At 32.0% G+C, this 22657-nt stretch overlaps 1 protein-coding gene across 1 annotated transcript in view; it reads right to left on the bottom strand.

The window, feature by feature from the left end:
- LOC143255479 (uncharacterized) overlaps positions 1–22657 on the bottom strand; it is a 221087-nt gene that overhangs the window by 69795 nt on the left and 128635 nt on the right. Inside the window, exon 4 of the mRNA XM_076511206.1 lies at positions 8022–9452. Within this exon, the coding sequence (XP_076367321.1) occupies positions 8022–9452 (1431 nt within the window). The remainder of the gene's footprint in view (positions 1–8021; positions 9453–22657) is intronic.

Here is a 22657-nt window from a genome sequence, read left to right on the forward strand (position 1 = left end):
ATTTTATATTTTATACATATATGTATATATGACAAAGCAAACTTCATTTTTATAAAAGGCCCAGCATGACCAAGTGGTTAAGGAACTCGACTCGTAATCTGAGGGTCGCAGGTTCGAATCCCCGTCACACTAAACATGCTCGCCCTTTCAGTCGTGGGGGCGTTATAAAGTTACGGTCAGTCTCACTATTCGTTGGTAAAAGAGTAACCCAAGAGTTGGTAATGGGTGGTGATGACTAGCTGCCTTCCCTCTAGTCTTACACTGCTAAATTAAGGACTGCTAGCGCAGAAAGCCTTCGTGCAGCTTTGCACAAAATTCACAACAAACGAACACTTTTATAAAATAACTTTAGTGAGCGTTTTATTGTATATTGGAAGTCATAAGCTGTCACATGAGCTGACATGCACATGAACCTATGGTGAAGCTGGTTTTATATCTGTTCAATCCATGGCATTTCAATAACAACTATTATTACTGAAAAGAATAAGGACTGATTGGCACCGATGTTGTCTGTCAGTGTTTATTATACACCTAGACAACAGCTGATTCCAGGGTAGCGAATCACATGATAGAAGAGGAGGTGTCTCCTTAGAACTCCACCAACATGCTCGATAGGATGTAAATTATGTGAGCGTATAGACCATTAAATGCAATCAATAGTTTTAATACCACCGTAAGTAATGTTTATCTGTTGGAAAATGGAGTTGGATCTGGTTTCAAGTTCTCTCTGAATTAGTATAATTTTTTATCTGGTTGCATCTTCAAGTATGACTAATATGCAAAAGAAAAATCCTCCATTTGTTGTTTATATGAGCAAAACACTCTCCACTGGTAGTATGAAATACAGTTAGGCCTTGCGAAGTCTATTTCTGATAATTAGTTATGGCTGCAAACTTCGACACCATCTCATAGCAGATACCCTACGATTGCCTACACAGATTTCACGTATGTCAAATCTCACACATTTCATTCACTGAAGTCTAGGTTTGTTTCCTTGTAGTTGAGTATAAAGCTACACATTAAGCTATCTAAACCTTGTTTCTAACGGTGTTAGAAACCGCTGTACCACTTCGGGGAATGAAGTTTAGACATAAAAAAAATTGAAGTACTTTAATCTCAACCATCCACTTCAATACAGCTAAAAAAAGGACAAATTTTGATTTCAGGTCACAGATAAGGTGAAGTGACCAGATGATTAGTGTTATTCTGAACAATACTTTTGTCTTGTCTTATCTGTAATATTACAAACGTCCATTACTGATTAAATCAGTTTAATTCACGTATATTTCTGAAATACAGTTAGCATGTCAGGAAACTTGGTTTGTCGTCTACATATGGACAAATTATCATTTTGTAAACAGGCCTCTTTTCTTTTGTTATGTTTTAGTGCATTATTCCTAATTTTAAATGACTGCTCTGTGCTGATTTGTTGTGGAAGTGACAAACATGACCTCACACATCGAGCAATCAATACATTAAGCAGGATCGTCAAAAGAAACAAATCTTATCCTTAATTGAGAAAAAAAAACAAATTAATCCAACATGACAGCTTAAACTCACGTTTTAGCCGAATTTTTGTATTAAATAATCTTATACTGGTATTCAATTTATTTTTCACTTGACTAAAATGAACACCAGTATACATAGGAGTTATGAGCACCGTTTGATTCATGAATATTGCTGTCCAACGTGTGAGTACGCTGACGCCGATCCCACAGGAACGTTTAAAAAAACACATCAGACATTCATCCGAGTTCTACGGATAACACAAATAATTAAATGTAGAAAACTAGCGAACATTGTTTTATAAAAGTTGTGTAGTACCATTTTAAATTTTGTTAATGTCAATTCTATAAAGGCTTGAAAGTATTAAAGATAGTACAAAGTAATATTTCAATACTATACATATTTCAACATTATTCTATAGTAGTGTTTTAAGTCAGACGTTATTAAAGTTAAGTTTTCACTTTGTGAGTATATAGTGAAATAGAATAAATGCATTTTTACTGGATAACTAATGTTATACTGAATAAGTCATTAAAATGTTTAGACTTACAAATAAATAGTATTTGAAAGAATCTATCACGTGATATCATGCGCAAACTAACAATATAAGATCACGTTTAAATTCTATTACATAAATCTATTTCTTTCTTTTTTTCAGGGTGGGGGGGACAAAAGAATTTATAAAATGTTAAGTAAACGTGCTTAAACCTCTACGATTCTTATTTGTTATTTGTCTAGGTTTCAGGGCTGTGATTTATGGAGATCCCCAAAACGCAGACTTGCTGCTACGGATATGGGATTCTCACAGTTAGGATTATTCGTAACCTGTAGGGAACATTTGTTAAGTCACAAACATTTAACTTCCATTTTACTTTCCAGGAGTATTGGAATAGTTTCAACATTATTCCTAAACTTTTAAATTTTGAAACTATCAAAACTAAACCTTTAAAGAACACACGCTACTCCAAACTTGATCCAAAATTTGAAATTTTGTTCAAAAACACCTTAGACAAGCATTTAAGTAAAACATGTTTCAACATTTAGCCTAACTAATAAGCCATCGAACAACACACATGAAATATTGAATATTTTGACAGATTATTACTAACGTTAATAGAGATTGAACACTGAAAAGAGGATTAAAGTTTACTGTAGACAAGAATAAGAAAAAAAATTCAGCGATTTTCTCCATTGATAAGACGAATTAAAAACTCTGAGGAAACTTTGGAAGAAGCCTTATTAACATACCTAAACAAGAAGAAGGAACGTTATTTTGTCTAGTTTAAGACATAACAAACAGATTGTTGTCACCAAACCAGGTAAAAAAGACTTCCTCAAAAGGTTCGCAGTAATTCCTTTAAGTTCATTGTATTTCTCAAAGATTCTGTAATACCTGAATACAACAAATAAAAGTGTGAAATAAGTGGTGTCTTCTACAGACCTTACTTTACTGAAGGTTCACCAAACTTGATTGTTCTACTATGCCCAAAGTTTCTAAAATACATCATTTTACATAAGACTTAGCCACATTCGTAGTGTTCAGCTTACGTGATAGTTTAGAATTTTCAAAGAAAGTGCTTAATAATAAAGTATTTATAGCTAACATAGATGTATATACTGAATATTTTTCTCACGAATGTACTACCAGACGACACTGTTGATTTATGCTAAAAATAACCGTTCGTTCGTAAATCATAAAGGCTATGTAGAAAATTAAAACATAAATCGAACTGGGAAACTAAAAAATAATCTACAAAACTTGACGGAAAGTTCTATTAACAAACAGACGGAATTAGCATAAATTCGTGTTTATTACGAAGAGTTCTATGAACAAACAAACTAAGATAGTGGGGGTTCGTGTTTATTACGAAGAGTTCTACGAACAAACAAATTAGGGGAGTGTGGGTTCGTGTTTATTACAAAGAGTTCTACGAACAAACAAACTGAGGTAGTGTGGATTCGTGTTTACTACAAAGAGTTCTACGAAGGAACAAACTGAATTAGTGTGGGTTCGTGTTTATTACGGAGAGTTCTACGAACAATCAAACTGTGTAAGTGTGGGTTCGTGTTTATTACGGAGAGTTCCATGAAAAAATAAACGGAGTTAGCATAGGGTTATGTTACCTTCTATTATGGTTATCTGCTCTTATAAACAAAAGTGGATTTCATTCTGAGTTTAAACCATTTGCTTCTACATAACATATTTGTGGTGTTTAAAAATAAAGGACATCCATTGTCGTCAGTCCAATATATGAAATACCAACCTGTCAATATAACCTTCACCAATAAATGTAGTTTATCTACCATACTGATAACCAACCAAACAATATACCCTTCAACCATATATGTAGTCTGTCTAATAACCATCAAAATGTTAGAGAGCTTATTAGCAATCTAAATAAGTTTATTATTCTCAAAAAATCAAGCATACAACAACCAATATTACTTAAAATATAAACTAATCAGACACAACCAATATTATTTAAAAATCTAAACTAATCATGCATGACAAATATTAATTTAAAAACCTAAAGTAATCATACACAAACAACATTACTTGAAATCATCATACACAAACAAAATTATTTAAAAACAAGAATAAACCAAACAACCAATTTTCTTTAAAAAAAAACAATAACATAAACAAACAAATTTCTTTTGAAAACAACAATAACCCGAACAACCAATATTCTTTAAAAACAAGAATAAACCAAACAAATAATATTCTTTAAACATAACAATATCCAAACTACTAATCTTCTTTTTAAAGCAACAATAACTAAAAAACAATATTATTTAGAAACAACAATAAATCAAACAAACAATATTCTTTAGAAACAGCAATGAACCAATATTATTTAAAACAACAATAACCCAAACAAACAATATTATTTAAAAACAACAATAAACAAATAAAATATTTTTAGAAATAACAATAAACAAATAAAATATTTTTAGAAACAACAATAAACCAATATTATTTAAAACCAATAAATCAAACAGACAATATTCTTTAAAAACAACAATAACCCAAACAAACAATATCCTTTAGAAACAACAATAACCCAAACAAACGATATCCTTTAGAAACAACAATAAACCAAACAAACTATATTATTTAGAAACAACAATAACCCAAACAAACTATATTATTTAGAAACAATAATAACCCAAACAACCAATATTATTTAGAAACGATAATAAACCAAACAACCAATATTCTTTAAAAACAACAATAACTCAAAGAAACAAATTTCTTTTTAAAACAACAATAACCCAAACAAATAATTTTCTTTTTAAGACAATAATAACCCAAACAACCAATATTCTTCTTAAACTACAACAAACGAAACTCCCAATATTATTAGAAAACTATAATAAACCAAATAACCAATATTATTTAGAAACAACAATATCCTTGAGAAACAATAATAAATGAAACACTTTACATTATTTAAAACAATAACTTAAACAAATAAAATTATTTAAAACAACAATAACTTAAACAAACAAAATTATTTAAAACAACAATAACTTAAACAAACAAAATTATTTAAAACAACAATAAACAACACAACCAATGTTACTTAAAAACAACAATAACCCAAACAAACAATATTCTTTAGAAACATCAATAACTCAAAGAATCAATATTTTTTAAAAACAACAATAAACTAAAGAAATCATATTCTTTAAAAACACCAATAAAGCAAACAAATAATATTATTTAAAACAACAATAAACTAAACAACCAATATTATTTAGAAACAACAATAACTCAAACAAATAATATTCTTTACAAACAACAATAATCCAAACAAACGAAATTTTTAGAAACAGCAATAACCAAATCAAATCATATTATTTAGAAACAGCAATAAACCAAATAAACTATATTCTTGAGAAACACAAATAATCCAAACAGCCAATATCCTTTAATAACAACAAAAACCAAACAACCAATATCATTTAAAAATAACGATTAACAAAACAATCTATATTCTTTAAAAACAACAATAAACCAAACAAATAATATTCTTTAGAAACAACAATAAACCAAACAAGTAATATTCTTTAAATATAACAATAACTCAAACAACCAATATTATTTAGAAACAACAACAACACAAACAAATAATATTCTTTAGAAACAAAAATAAGTCAAACAGTTTATTCTAAATAATATTGGTTGTTTAGTTTATCGTTATTTTAAATAATATTATTTGTTTGCTTTATTGCTGTTTTAAAAGAATATGATTTCTTTAGTTTATTGCTGTTTCTAAAGAATATTGTTTGTTTGGATTATTAATGTTTCCTTTAATAAAAACAATAAACCAAACAAACAATATCATTTAAAAACAACAATAAATCGAACAAATAACCAATAATTTTATAAAGGTTAAATAACAACCAATAAATAGTCTTTTAAAACATCAACCAATCAAAGAACGACACCCGATAACTGTGAAAAACATCAACCAATCCCACCTCTCAAAAAATCTCTTCAAATCTCTCAACCACTGCTTAAACCTACTGAACGCCACCTATTATTGTTTATGCATAATAGGGAATACTCAGATTTCGCCCTCAAGTTTCCTCAACGTACATACTGTTTTAATCTGATTCATATATGTCGCGAGAAACACTAATAATATTTGTGTCCGTCTTTTATTTAGGCTTTTTTCAATGTGAAAATGTTCTTTTATGACACTACGTTGTTAATTTAAGGTCTTACGATGACAAAATGTAGTGTAAAAATATAGTAAACGATACTAGTTTCTTGTAATAAGAAACTTAATTTAAAATAGGGTTTGAAAAAATGCCATAATTTTTCATTTTAAACACGCGAGAAAGGTTTGTATGGCTCCAAGTAATACTGATCAATTTGAATTCATTCAATTTCGAGACATGGCTTTCTGTGACAGCAATAAGCATAATATGGCATAGCTGTCAATAAGGCAGTCAGAATCGTTGTTCTAGAAAAGTACACCAAACAACAACATGAACATGATAACGTACTACTAGTTCACACTTTGTGCTTTGTTCTTTAAGAACTTGTCAACATGAAACCTCTGTTTGGCTTATATCGCATAGGAAAGTCGCCAGGGTTCAAATGTTCGCGAAATCATAGCCGCTATCCTTAATTAGTAGTGTTAACAGCGGTGACTACGTTTACTTGAAATAACACTACCATACACAAGGCCACGTATCATCTTACTCAGAAATTAATCCATGTTCTTGTATTTCACCCACTTCGTCAGCAGCTGATGTTGCTATTATATAGAAGGCAATATATATATGAGTACACAATTTTTCCCAAGTGGAACTGGTTTATAGCACTGATTTTCACATTAGAGACATATTTTCAGTCGTACACTATTTACACACCAGAGTGATATTACACTAGATCCCGTTTTACAGAAGAGAAATATGTTTACAGAAGTACACGATTTTAACGCTAGGGTATAATTAAGAATGGCAAAAGTCTGCACTGTTATATATAACCAAAAACATTATGCTGCTTGACAAACATCTGAAGTGTCGCATTTTATTGGCTGCTTTTAAAACTTTAACCTGTCAATCAAAGTCGATTAATCAACGGTCCACAATCTCAAGTAGGACTAACAGTTTCGTCGCTAACTTGAAACATGTGTATTAAACTATACAACTTCTGCGATAAAGGCTGTGGTTATGTATAATTGCCAGTGGATCCCAGAAAATACGAAACCAATAATAATACTAAAAGAAATGAGTGGGACCGAAACCATGTCTGGAGTAAAACTGGACCATTCTTAGCCTGGAAAATACAGTAAAATATTCAATAAGGTCTTTATATTTCTCGATTGTCTTTTACACCGGGAACTTTAGGGGTTTCTAAACAGACACTAGAAGTTATACTGATGTGGTAACTTACGTCACAGGTCAGAAATAAGCTAAGACGACTTACTTGCGTGATTAAAACCCAACTAAATAGTATTGTGTTCTGTCTAAGTTTTATTGTTTTTTGTACCAGTAATATAAAGTTATTCCATCTAATGTTTATTACAGTTTATTACATTCCAGTGTTCTACCCAAGTTACGAATAGTGCTATGTCACTTTACCTCGCTATCTATACAAAAAGTTTCCAAAAAGGAAATTTCAACTCACTCACCATATGAAGAGTTCTTATACGTTTCTCAAAATTATACTTCCCTTTGTTCCTCAAAAGGACACTTTATCTGGCTATTTATATAAATTTTGAGTATAATACGTTTCTCAATAGAACACTTTACCTGGCTCCTTATATTAATTTAGAATAAAGTGTTTCTCTCAAAGAACATTGTTTCTTTATCTATATAAAAGGATATTTTACCTGACTATCTATAGACATTTTGAGTACAATACCACAATTATGAGTATAATAAGTTTATCAATAGGACTCTTTATTTGACTATTTATATGAACTTAGAGTAAAGTGTTTCTCTCAAAGAACTATGTAAAAAGCACAATATGTTTCCGAAAAGGAGTAATTTACCTTTTCATATACAGCTGAATACATCTTTTCATCTTCATGAGGAATCCCAACGACACTGGAGATGCTTCTGTTACTATGGAAACTCCGAAACGACCCGTGGTAGGAAGAAGAAGAATCGCCTCCTGGGGAAACTCGAGTTTTTCCCTCCTCTGAGAGGAACTCGGCCCTCTTCAAGTGATGGCGGCCATGTGATTTTTCGGTAGAGTGGAACCTCTTCAGTAAGTTAGAACGAAGGTGTGAACCTAATAGAGTTGGTTCTTCACAGTTTATAGTTTGCTGTAAAGTGCTAGCGTCCGATATGAAACAACTTAGAGCACTGTCGACCAGCGATGACTGGAGATTACTTAAGTCAAATTCAGTCAGATCCCGAGGACTGAAGCCTTGTTTGTTCTCTAAAGTGACCTTTGCACCACATTCCAAAAGAATTCGCACACAGTGCCATGGGACTCTGTCTTTAATAACAGCCAAGTGTAGAGGAGAGACGCCATTTTGTTCTTGATAATTGACCGTAGCACCAAATCTTAAGAGTAAATGTACAATGCTAGGAAACCCCACTGCCACGGCAAGAAAAAGAGGTGGAAGGTTATACAAATAGTCGCGCGTGAAGACTTCTTCATAAGTCACACTGGCCCCATCTTTTCCAAGAAACACTGTCGTTTGAGCTGAAGAAAGCGTAGGCCTAATAGAAAGTAATCGTTTTGATGGCGAAAACCTACTGTTACTGTTTTCATTATAAACACTAGGACTCCAGTTGAGCAAGAAACGAGAGGCACCAGGACTTAAGAAATGGCTAAGTCGCCTTCCTTTGGTACAAGAAAATTCAATCCCTTCATCTGTAGTAGAAGAGCAGCTACCATGTCGCCAGATGTTGGAACTTCCAACCAGTGGCCCACGAACATTGGGGTCTAAGCCATATTTCAGGAGAAGGCGAGCAACATCAAAAGACTTGCACTCAACTGCTAGATGTAGAGCACTGGCAAAAACGGGTGGAGAATCCTGTTCGAGTGACAGACTATCTTGTCGGTCCAGCCGATCTAACAAGGTTTGACTTTTTCTCAACAGAATCTCAACATCTTGGCTGACACAGCGACTGTGGGATTCGCAGCTGCTTTTGTCCAAAATACTTCCGTGGAGGTCCACGGGAAATCGGCTATGATGCAACTCCAACATTCGCCGAACGAAGGAAATGTCATTGTGCCTGATCGCTCTTTCCAGCTGCTCCGCTTCAAAACTGAGGTCATTGATGGATGAAGAAGTGCTGTCACCAGCCGCAGCTAGTTGTCCACTTACTGGTAAAACTGTGGAACCCAAAGAGAGAAATGACGCTCTAGAAACTAGCTCCTTATCACAATTGGAGTCTTTCTCACAGGGGATAGAGAAGGTGGGTGGAGGGTGAGACGTCATTGAGGACACCTCCGCCTCAGAACATACCTAAATGTAGAAACAAATATATTTATACATGTTGCAAGTTTACATAAAGTAACAATAATTTAGACAAAAAATTGGAAAAGAGACCCTTAGCTCCTACTAAAAATGCTCGTCTATTATGAAACAAGCATAAAATAACATATATATATATATATATATATATATTTTGTATCTTTTCTTTTTTTACTGGAAACACAACACTCTTTATTTCCTCATTTCTTAATTACGTTTCTGTCCGTCTGTTATGAAAAATAAATATTTAATACATGCAGTTTTCTTTTTTCATTGGAGTTTAACTGGTGGTACAGAAATTATGTCATTTCTGCTTCTAACAGCAACTACACTATACCAGGAAATCAAGAAAACAGAGTTAGACTATTTGATAAATTACATCTAAAGGCAATAGTTGTGTCGTTTATTATTGTCTAACGTAGTCCTGTTTTTAGTGCACATCTACTTCCTTCACAGGAAAGAAAGTTCTCCCATTTGGTTTTCATCTAGATCATTTGCTGATTTCTTGTTCTAAGGGCTTCTGCATTGGTTACAATTCTTCTTTGTTGTGGCCAGTAAGCTTTTTGAAACAGATTGTCAAACACGGAACCAGGTGTCGTATGTACACCAATAACTAATCTTTACAGCCTGAAAGATGATAAGAAATGATCAACGAAAGTAATCTGTAAAATATATCATTTGTAAATCGCTAGTTCATCATCTATGTAATCGACTCAGAAAATCGATTGGAATAATTATCAATGATCAATTGGTCAACAAAAGACTTCTCGTAACCGGTCAAAGATCAAGGGAACCTCTTCCACCTTGTAATTCACAACCATACGACACATTTTTCGATGTCAATAGCTAAGAGTGTCATTGTGCAACCTATACTTTTCACGTGTGATTCAAGGTCTCCTGCATTGCAAAAGGTCGACGAAGTTGTGTATTGTGTCCAAATGTTCAGTGTAACTTTTTTTTTCAAATTAATGATGAATCATTTTCACTGAGACAAAAGATTCATTTAACAAAGAGGTCATACAATATACAATAAGGGAATCGCTACCAAAAACCTATAGCATAGTCCTGGAGCTTCCTGAAAGGTCACGCGACATCAGAGAGCGTAGTACTTCAAATAATTAGCAAGAGATACAGTTCGCTGATCTTTAGGGATTTACCTTCCCTATTTGTTGTCTGTCCATTCCTAGTTTTTCCTTAATCTTCCCTTCTTACACCAATCCATTGAATTGTCCACAGTATGATCTCTCTTAGCTGGTGATTGTCTTACCACTACATTCTAGGATTTAAATGTTCATCACTACCAATCTTGATATTGTGCGTTGACCTCTGTCGTTTCATCATCTCTGATTAATAAGGCGTATAATTCTCACCTCTTATAACTCTACATTCTATAATAACTTGTCAAATGTCTCAGATTTACCACTAAAACAACTTACAAAGTTATGTCTACTACATCATTTTAAAGCAGATTACAGGGATATACTACTAGACCAAACATAAGCACGTTATAACCATTACATCAAGTTATAGAAAGTTACTAAAATATAAACATTACCTCAAGTTAAAACACTTTACAAAGCTATAGCCACTGTAATAGATTAAAACACATAACAAAGTTATGGTCACTACAATAAATTAAAACAAGTTACAAGTGTTGTTGTTTTGAATGAAGCACAAAGCTACATAATGTGCTATCTGTGCTCTGCCCACCACGAGTATCGAAACTCGGTTTTCAGCGTTGCAAGTCCTCAAACATACCGCTATGCCACTGGGGGAGAGCAACAAGTTACAAAGCTATAGCCACTATTAATAGGTTAAAATACATCACAAAGTCATAACCACTGTAATAGGTAAAAACATGTTACAAAGTTATAACCACTGTAATAGGTAAAAACATGTTACAAAGCTATAACCACTGTGATAGGTTAAAACACGTTACCAAGCTATACCTTCTATATATCGTGGAAATGACTTAAAATAAATAATTAGATGATTTCCAACTTGTGTAAGTGAATGTTCTAACAATCAAATCTTACAAAGATCCAAACAAGAATACGTAATTCGCTGGCTATAATTGTATCATAGAACCTGTTTCTCTGATAAGACAATTTTACTGGAAAAGAAACATTACATTGACGTCTAAGACCAAAGCATGTGCTTTGCGTGGCTCAGTCAATCGTTTAAGATGGATATAAAAATCTATAATGTTTATCAATTTTGAGTGGTGGACTGAAGGGTCAATAATACCGTGTACAATAAGTAACCCAAATAAAGATAGGATCAAGCAACAAGAAATAAAACAAATTGTATCGTTACGGCTCAAGATCATAATTCTCAAACAAATTCTACTTCTAGGACGTATGTTTTTAGTTCACTTTTGTCTACGATGTTAAAAATCAATAATAAATTTCGTTCTTTTCACTTAGCTTTTCTTCAGTGAATGAAATTGTTTTCAGGTTAAAACATAAGAAGTTGATTTTATTTTGGGTTATTGTTGGGTTTTTTATAGGTTTTTTTTCTCCATAAAATCGTGAGATTAACACAATTTTCATTGTATTTTATGTAACAAATACTTAGAGTTTCACCACGAAACACATACTTATCTTCTGACACCAGATTTCTGTTGTAATGCAGGTATTTTTACGGTACGAAAGGCTAGCTTTTACGTCAGCCTGAGGCTACCAATCGACTAAACGCTTGAATGCTAAGTCTTCAATGACGTCAGTGTCTTACATAACTTCTGCTTGGATACTATTTTGAGAATCATTTCTCAGCCATTGCTTTATTTTCTACCATTTATTTGTTTACGTTTGTGTTTTTTTTAATTTTCTTTGCTTCCTGTGAACGGAATTCATTAATAATTCTAATTGTTAAACATGAAACTAATATTGAATAAATCTCCTTGTCCGTAAGAATTTCTCGTTCAGTCGATTTTTAAACGAAAACAACAAGATGGAAGGAAAAAAGAACTCGAAAGAGAACCATTTCTTGATAACATTTTACACTCTGAATCAAACACAAGACACTTACACTCTCTTAATATGTTTATTCGGGTAATCACATTAAATACGGAGTTGTCTAATAATTTAAGTTTATTGTTTTGATGTGATTATTTGGTTGAATAAAGACATTCAATTACAGCTGTAGCTAGGAAAATCATACGACAAAATACCTTAACTGTAAAGCTCTTAAATAATAAGATTACAATCTATTGTATAAAACGTGGATAGAACAAATACTGAGATCACAATCAAAAGTACCCTAACTATTATGCCCTCTACATCTCAGAACCAAAAATAAAAATTAAAATATGAATAATTCGAATAGAAGTTCAGAATTTACAAATCGAAACAAACAGAAATAAAGTGCCAGACATAGGAAACCAAAGCACCCGAACGTCTGGATCAAACTAAGAAAGACAAAATGTTGTAATATAAAACCTGACCACTAAAATTACAAATGTTTTTTTTAGCACTAAGCTATCTGGAGTTTTTCTAGCTTGGAGAATCGAACCATAAATTTTATTGTATAAATCCGTTAGTTTACAGCTGCAAAGGAATGAACTAAAAATAAAAATGAAAGGTGAAAAAATTCGTGTAAAATCGATAATTTGCAAACTTAAACAACTAGGAACACGGTATATTTATTATATAAATGCATTTTTGAAGTAAAAACAGAAACCCAGAATTAAAGTTTGTGGATACAGTAAGGTAATCATAAATACTTTTTACACGCGCATATTAAAGCCACAATATTAATTTGCAGGTTAAAATGTTCACACGTTTTTAGCGCCCTCGTGCGACTTAGATGTGCATTTCGGTCAAAGCTATTGGACAATGAAAAAAAGTGACGGAATAATTTTAGATCATTAGAAACTGTTGTTTTAGATATGTTTGCTCCAACCATATATGTCTTCCTCTTGTGTCATTTCTAGGAAGACCTAAAGGCTGTACGCCTACGGTATTGTATCTGATTATTTCGTCTTCAGAGGTTTCTTTGTGTGGCTAAGCATCTAGAAAGAAATTTGATAAGTAAGAGCACTGTTACTAGTGGTCAGAGCAAGCATTCTGGTCCCTCACACGTAAAGAACTTGTACTAACGTTTGGTTTGGTTTTATCTTCACTGTTACGTATATATTTCAAGAGGACAGCTTATAAAATTACATAATTGTAAGAATCGTATTTCATTTCTTAAAATGAGCATTTAATAGTAATACTACGAATCTTTGAAATGCTCACGTTTACAACTTTTTAAAATATTAACTCATTCACGAGTCAGGTGTATCTTAGTGGTTAACATCCCAGAATATTCATCCGAGGGTCCACGGTTCGAGTACGTTTGCTCTCTCTCAAAAAAAAAAATTGACTTCCGCGCTTTGGGACTCCAGGAAGTGGTAAAATCTCGTTATTTGATTGGCGTATCCCAAGAACTGGTTCATAAGCTTCCTAGCTTTTGGTCTATCGGTTCAAAATTAGGAACTACCAGCATAACACGAACATGAGAGCAAATCAAAACTCGATCATTCTAATTCCTGAATAGAAGACGCTTTCAGTAGTCAGACACCGCACACTATTGCCTGTTAATTAAAACAAACTAAACGGTTCAGTTCGGCTTCTAATCCACCAATCACCGCAGTCGTTTTTTAGGACTTACTTGTTTGTTTTTTGTTGTTGTTTTTTCATTTCGCGCAAACATGCACAACGGCTATTTGCGCTAGCCGTCCCTAATTTAGTAGTGTAAGACCAGAGGGAAAGCAGCTAGTCATCACCACCCACCACCAACTCTTGGGCTACTCTTTTACCAACGAATATTTGGATTGACCATAACATTATAACGTCCCCACGGCTGAAATGGCAAGCATGTTTGGTGCGACCGGGATTCGAACCCTCAACCCTCGGATTACGAGTCGAACTCCTTAACCCACCTGTCCATGCCGGGCCAGGACTTACTTAAAGAAAGAGCAATACAAATGACCGTATAACCATGACAACGCTGGTATATTGTGTTTACTCCCGATATTTCATTACTATAAATTAATATCTGGAGACGACAGTTTCCAAACTCCCTTGCTCTAAAATTCTATGTATAAAATCGTTCTTTTTTTTTTCCAGTATTAACTCGTGTAGAACAGCTTCATTACCGCAGATGGTGTTAACAAATACAAACATTTATGTACTGGGGTATACTGGATGTGGCAATTATATTAAATTCAGTAAGCAAATAAAGGAGTTGATAAAGAGGCTTCAAAAATGTTTAAAATACAAAATCCAATATCTAGGTGTTAAGTGTTAAAAATATAAATTTTCATAAAATAGTTGAAGAACAATCAAACTCAGTAAAACGGGTAAAATATAAAGTGTAAGCAACTAACAGTTAAAAAGGGTTAATCACACCCACAACAAGGGCTACAGTGTGAATGAATTCAGTTTGTAGCACAGCAGAAAGAAGAGTTACAAACAATCTTAAACAATAATCCAGTAGTGAAAGTTATTACGTGTTAAGATGGTGAATTACAACTGTGGATTAGGCAGAACCAGATAAAGAGATACCACTAATCATGTGAAGAAATTAGGAATAGACGTGAAGAATATAATATAAGCACGACAATAACATACAACAATAAAGAAAAAAAAGCTGGACAAAACAATGGTGGTTAGGGTTACAAGAAATAAAACAGATGGGAAAAGAAGTAAAAGATACAGCAAGAGAAATACAGAACCTTGGAATATAGACACTAGAAGAAGAGTGTAACGTCCATAGTGAGTAATAAAATACATGATAAATAGAAAGAAAACGTATGAAGAAGTCGGAAAAGATGGATAGAAACAGCTGATATAAAAGAGTTATCATTTAAGAGAAGAAAACAAGTAACCGTTGCAAGGTTTTGGAATAGAAAGAAATGAATACCGGTTAAACAAAGAAGATAAACTGAGTGGTTCACGTTAAGAAACAAGCGAACGATACACCATTTATTAATAGTATAATAACAACAGTGACTGAATGCGTAAAAAAGGCTTAACTGATCTACTGAAAACAGTGGAGTATCACAGACAGAAACGGCTACTGATGACTGTTGAAAAGGAAATGTGTAAGTATATTAAATTAGAGTGGATTTTTAATTACTTTAACAAAAGCGTTTATATTGTTGTAGTAATTTAAAGATTATTTACATGCCTTTAAAACTCAACCCTTGTAATAATAAAAATTATTATAATAATATACTTATCCACATAAAAAACCCAGAACACCATGTTCTTTTGTTCTTTTTTTTATGGACGAAAGTAGGTTCAATATTGTACGTCCCAAAACATTTCGTCAAATAATCTTTGACCTGTAAGCGTATGTAGTCAGGCTTTAGCGAGTATAACACCTAATTAAAACTATACAGTAAACCTGGTAGCTCTTGTTGCAACCAGAAGTCTTACTTTAATTCATTTTGATGTGGGCAGACACACGTTTTTCAAAATTTGAATGTGTAGAAGGTAAGTCAGTGGTGATACGTATACTGCATACAGTGTACATAGTAATTTAGTGGTGTTATGTATACTTTATAAATTGTATATCATAATTTAGTGGTGCTTTGTATAGTGTTCATGATAGTGCTATTAAATATGCTTTATATAGTGTACACGGTAATTTAGTGGTGTTTTGTTTATTTTATGTAGTATATATGGTAATTTAGTGATGGTATGTATACCATATGCAGTTTGCATGGCAGTTTAGTATTGCTATCTCTACTTTATATAGTGTATATGGTAATTTAGTGATGCTATGTTTAACTTATATATTATGTACATTGCGTTGAACGTATAAGGAAACACTATGGTGTTACGTATAAGGATACATTATGGTGTTATATGTAAGGATACACTCTGCTGTTATCTATTTTTACCAATAGAACGGCATGCAAACTTTTATCTCACAGCTCCACCATCTCTTGACTAACGCGAGATGTAATTACAGTTTTGGACTCAGGAGGTCAAAATCTTTCGACTGATGTACATAACCGCGTTTAGAGTCTTACTGATGAATTTAATCTAATTCTGCTGAGAAGAATTTCAATTTGAGGGTAGGCTGGTAGATATCCTGATGAGTAATAAAACTGATTCGGTTAGACGAGCTACCATCACATAAAACTATAGCTATAAAAAGAAAAAAAATAAAGGTCACATTCATTAATTTACTTTGCTCCTACTTGAAAGAATTTCAACTACCAATGGTACCGAACATTCTGTCTGGCTTACAGAAGGTATATGGCAACTTTGTATTGTTACGTATTTTTTATTAATTGCATGTGGCAAACTCTAGAGTGTTACACAATACTTACTGAATGTATGTGGTAACTCTACAATGTTATGTAGTTTTTGTAGAAAGTGTGTGGCAACACAACATCGTTAAAGTAGTTTTATTTGATACAGATGGAAGATAACCTTGAGATTAATGTTGTATATTTTCTTAGTAAATCTCATATTTACGGATTAGTTAAAGAAGAAACAACGGATTAAGCCCTAATAAAATTAATAACAGTATTTAATGAGCTTTGTTTTGTTTTCCTTTTTTAAATAGTTCAGAATGGCTTTTCAAAAGAAAAAAGGCACCCTTTAATTAGGTCAAATATAGATAAAGAACACGTTTATTAAAACTGTAATTAATGGTTCATTTCAATCAAAACTCAGGGTTTTTTTAAACAAAACGTTGTCATCAGCACCAGTGCTCAGTTGAAACACTTGGATGTGTAGTAATGATAAAGTTATTGGGGAAATACATACGTGAGAAAAGTGACCAGCAATATAAGATTTACGGTTGGAATTATTAGTTAAAAATAACCAATGAAAGCAATTACATACTTCGGTAGATTCAGTGCGCATACCATGAAATTCATTTAATGGCAAACTATTCTTATGTCCCTGCTAAGTAAGAGGTATTTTTAACTCTTAACCATAACTCCTAAAATGCCGTAGGCGCAATATCAATGAAATCAAACAGTAATCGCTGTAGAGAAACAACCAAATTATTCTATCTACCTTTGTAGACAAACAGTCAAACAGTTCTACAACTATCTCAGAAGAAAAAGAATCAAGTTTTCCTACTTCTATCTCATTAGAGGAAGAATCAAATTGTTCTACAGCTACCTCAGTAGAGAAAGTGTTAAACTTTCACAGATCTACATCAATAGAAAAAGTATTAAACTTTCACAAGTCTATCTCAGTAGAGAAAGTATTAAACTTTCACAAGTCTATCTCAGTAGAGAAAGTATTAAACTTTCACAGGTCTACCTCAGTAGAGAAAGTATCAAACAGTTGTACCTCTATAGCAGTAGAGAAAGGCTTAAACTGTTCTTGTTCATAGAAAAAGGTTCAAACTTTTCTACATCTATTTCAGTGGAAAAAGAATCAAAGTGTTTGTTCTACATATATCGCAGTGCAGAAAAAATCAAACTGTTCTACATATATACAAGTAGTTAAAGTATCAAACTTTTTACATCTGCCTCAATGGAGAAACAGTCAAACTGTTCTACATCTATCTCAGTATACAAAAAATCAAACTTACCTACATTTATCTCAGTAGAAAAAGAATCGAAGTGTTCTACCTCTATCTTAATAGAGAAAAATCAAACTGTTCTACATCTTTCTTAGTAGAGAAAAAATAAAACTGTTCTACATCTGTCTTAGTAGAGAAAAAATCAAACTGTTCTACATCTATCTTAGTAGAGAAAGAATCAAACTGTTCTACATCTATCTTAGTAGAGAAAGAATCAAACTGTTCTACATCTATCTCAGTATACAAAAAATCAAACTTTTCTCCATTTATTTCAGTATAAAAAGAATCGAAGTGTTCTACATCTATCTTAATAGAGAAAAATCAAACTGTTCTACATCTTTCTTAGTAGAGAAAAAATCAAACTGTTCTACATCTATCTTAGTAGAGAAAGAATAAAACTGTTATACATCTATCTCAGTATACAAAAATCAAACTTTTCTCCATTTATCTCAGTTGAAAAAGAATCGAAGTGTTCTACATTTATCTTAATAGAGAAAAATCAAACTGTTCTACATCTGTCTAACTAGAGAAGGAAGGAGATTTTTCTACACACACAGTTTTTGGTAAACACAAAGCTATGCAGTAGACTACCCGTGCTGACTGGTTTTAAGGATGATAACATAAACACTGTATTAACAAAAATTAATGTAAAAGCTCTTATAAAAAACAGAACACAATCTAAAAAGTAGTAAGCAAGAATTACTTATAACACTACGTCTGTAATTATCAACATGGTTATCATAATTTATTATCAAATCTGTCAACAAAATGACTTGTAATACACATCTCTCCTCTATCAACATGACTAATGTTTATTTTAAACACACAGATTCACACTAGAGCCAGTACTAATCTTTATTTTCAAAACATACATAAACACTATCGCGAACACTAATTTTCATTTTCAACACATACATACACACTATCGTCAGTAGAGCCAGTACTAATCTTCATACATAAACACTATCGCGAACACTAATTTTCATTTCCAATATACATACAGACTATCGAATGCACTAATCTTTATTTTCAACACATACATACACACAATCGCCAGTACTAATTTTTATTTTCAAAACATACTCACACACTATCGCAAGAACTAATCTTTATTATCACCACTACTAATGTTTATTTTAAACACATATATACACAAAATCGCCAGTACCAATCTTTATTCTAAACACATACATAAAAAAATATCTCCAATCCTAATATTTATTTTCAACACATACATACACACTATCACCAGTACTACTTTTTATTTTCAAAACATACATACACACTATCGCCATTACTAATCTATATTTTCAAAACATACATACACACTATCGCCATTATTAATCTATATTTTCAACACATACATGCACACTACCGCCGTACTAATCTTTATTTTCAAAACATACATACACATTATCGTGATTAATAAACTTTATTTTCAACACATACAAACACACTATCGCTTGTACTAATCTTTATTTTCAACACATACATACACACTATCGCAAGTACAAAACTTTATTTTCAACATATACATACAAATTATCGCTATTGATAATTTTAGTTTCAACACATACATACCAACTATCGCCAGTACTAATCTTTATTTTGAACATATACATACCAACTATCGCCAGTACTAATCTTTATTTTCAATACATACACACACTATAGCGTTTACTTATCTTTATGTTCAACAGATACATAATACACACTATCGCTAGCGCTAATTTTTCTTTTCAACACATACATAAAAATTATCGCCAGTACTAATCTTTATTTTCATTACATAAATACACACTATCGCCAATATTAATCTTTATTTTGAACCCATACATACACAATATCGCTAGTAATAATCTTTATTTTCAACACATACATATCTACTATCGCAAGCAGTAATCTTTATTTTCAACACATACATACACACTATCGCTAGTACTAATCTTTATTTTCAAAACATACATACACACTATCGCCAAAACTAATTTTCATTTTCAACACATACATACACACTATCGTCAGTACTAATCTTCATTTTTCACATATACATACAGACTATCGACAGAACTAATCGTTATTTTCAACACATACATACACACAATCGCCAAAACTAATTTTTATTTTCCAAACATACTGACACACTATCGCAAGTACTAATCTTTATTTTAAACACATACATAAAAAATATCGCCAGTCCTAATCTTTATTTTCAAAACATACATACACACTATCGCCATTACTAATCTTTATTTTCAACCCATACATACACAATATCGCTAGTAATAATCTTTATTTTCAACACATATATACCCACTATCGCCAGTACTAATCTTTACTTTCAATACATACAAACACTATCAAGTGTACTAATCTTTATTTTCAAAAGATACATACACACTATCGCTAGTACTAATCTTTATTTTCAACACATAAATACACATTATCGCTATTAATAATCTTTATTTTCAACACATATATACCCACTATCGCCAGTACTAATCTTTATTTTCAAAAGATACAAACAAATTATCGGCAGTACTAATCTTTATTTTCAACAAATACTTACACACAACCGCCAGTACTAATGTTTATTTTCAACAAATTCATACACACTACCGCTAGTACTAATACTTATTTTAAAGAAATACATACATACTATCGCCAGTACTAATTTTATTCTCAACACGTACATACACATTATCCTCAATAATAATTTTATTTTCAACACATACAAAGACACCATCGCCATTACTATTCTTTATTTTCAACACATACACACAATATCGCCAGTACTAATATTTACTTTAAACACATACATACACACTATCGCCAGCATTAATCTTTATTTTCAACAAATACATACACACAATCGCCAGTACTAACTTTTATTTTCAACACGTACATACACACTATTGCCAGTACTAATGTTTACTTTAAACACATACATACACACTATCGCCAGCATTAATCTTTATTTTCAACGCATACATACATACATACACTCTGTCGCCAGTAATAATCTTTATTTTCAACACATACAAACAAACTATCGCCATTACTATTCTTTATTTTCAACACATACACACACTATCGCTTGTACTAATTCTTATTTTCAACACATAGATACACACTATTCTCAATACTAATCTTTATTTTCAACACATACATACAAACAATCGCCATTACTAATCTTATTTTCAACACATACACACCCACTATCGCCAGTACTAATCTTTATTTTCAACAAATACATACACACTATCGCCAGTACTTCTTTTTATTTTAAACACATACATGCATTCTATCACCTTGACTAATGTATATATTAAACACATAGATTTACACTAGAGCCATTACTATTCTTTATTTTCAACACATACACACACTATCGCTTGTACTAATTTTTATTTTCAACACATAGATACACACCATCACCAGTACTAATCTTTATTTTCAATACATACACACACTATAGCGTTTACTTATCTTTATGTTCAACAGATACATAATACACACTATCGCTAGCGCTAATTTTTCTTTTCAACACATACATAAAAATTATCGCCAGTACTAATCTTTATTTTCATTACATAAATACACACTATCGCCAATATTAATCTTTATTTTGAACCCATACATACACAATATCGCTAGTAATAATCTTTATTTTCAACACATACATATCTACTATCGCAAGCAGTAATCTTTATTTTCAACACATACATACACACTATCGCTAGTACTAATCTTTATTTTCAAAACATACATACACACTATCGCCAAAACTAATTTTCATTTTCAACACATACATACACACTATCGTCAGTACTAATCTTCATTTTTCACATATACATACAGACTATCGACAGAACTAATCGTTATTTTCAACACATACATACACACAATCGCCAAAACTAATTTATATTTTCCAAACATACTGACACACTATCGCAAGTACTAATCTTTATTTTAAACACATACATAAAAAATATCGCCAGTCCTAATCTTTATTTTCAAAACATACATACACACTATCGCCATTACTAATCTTTATTTTCAACCCATACATACACAATATCGCTAGTAATAATCTTTATTTTCAACACATATATACCCACTATCGCCAGTACTAATCTTTACTTTCAATACATACAAACACTATCAAGTGTACTAATCTTTATTTTCAAAAGATACATACACACTATCGCTAGTACTAATCTTTATTTTCAACACATAAATACACATTATCGCTATTAATAATCTTTATTTTCAACACATATATACCCACTATCGCCAGTACTAATCTTTATTTTCAAAAGATACAAACAAATTATCGGCAGTACTAATCTTTATTTTCAACAAATACTTACACACAACCGCCAGTACTAATGTTTATTTTCAACAAATTCATACACACTACCGCTAGTACTAATACTTATTTTAAAGAAATACATACATACTATCGCCAGTACTAATTTTATTCTCAACACGTACATACACATTATCCTCAATAATAATTTTATTTTCAACACATACAAGAGACACCATCGCTATTACTATTCTTTATTTTCAACACATACACACAATATCGCCAGTACTAATATTTACTTTAAACACATACATACACACTATCGCCAGCATTAATCTTTATT

The sequence above is a fragment of the Tachypleus tridentatus genome, chromosome 7 (assembly GCF_004210375.1).
Source record: "Tachypleus tridentatus isolate NWPU-2018 chromosome 7, ASM421037v1, whole genome shotgun sequence".
Classification (NCBI taxonomy): Eukaryota; Metazoa; Arthropoda; class Merostomata; order Xiphosura; family Limulidae; genus Tachypleus; species Tachypleus tridentatus.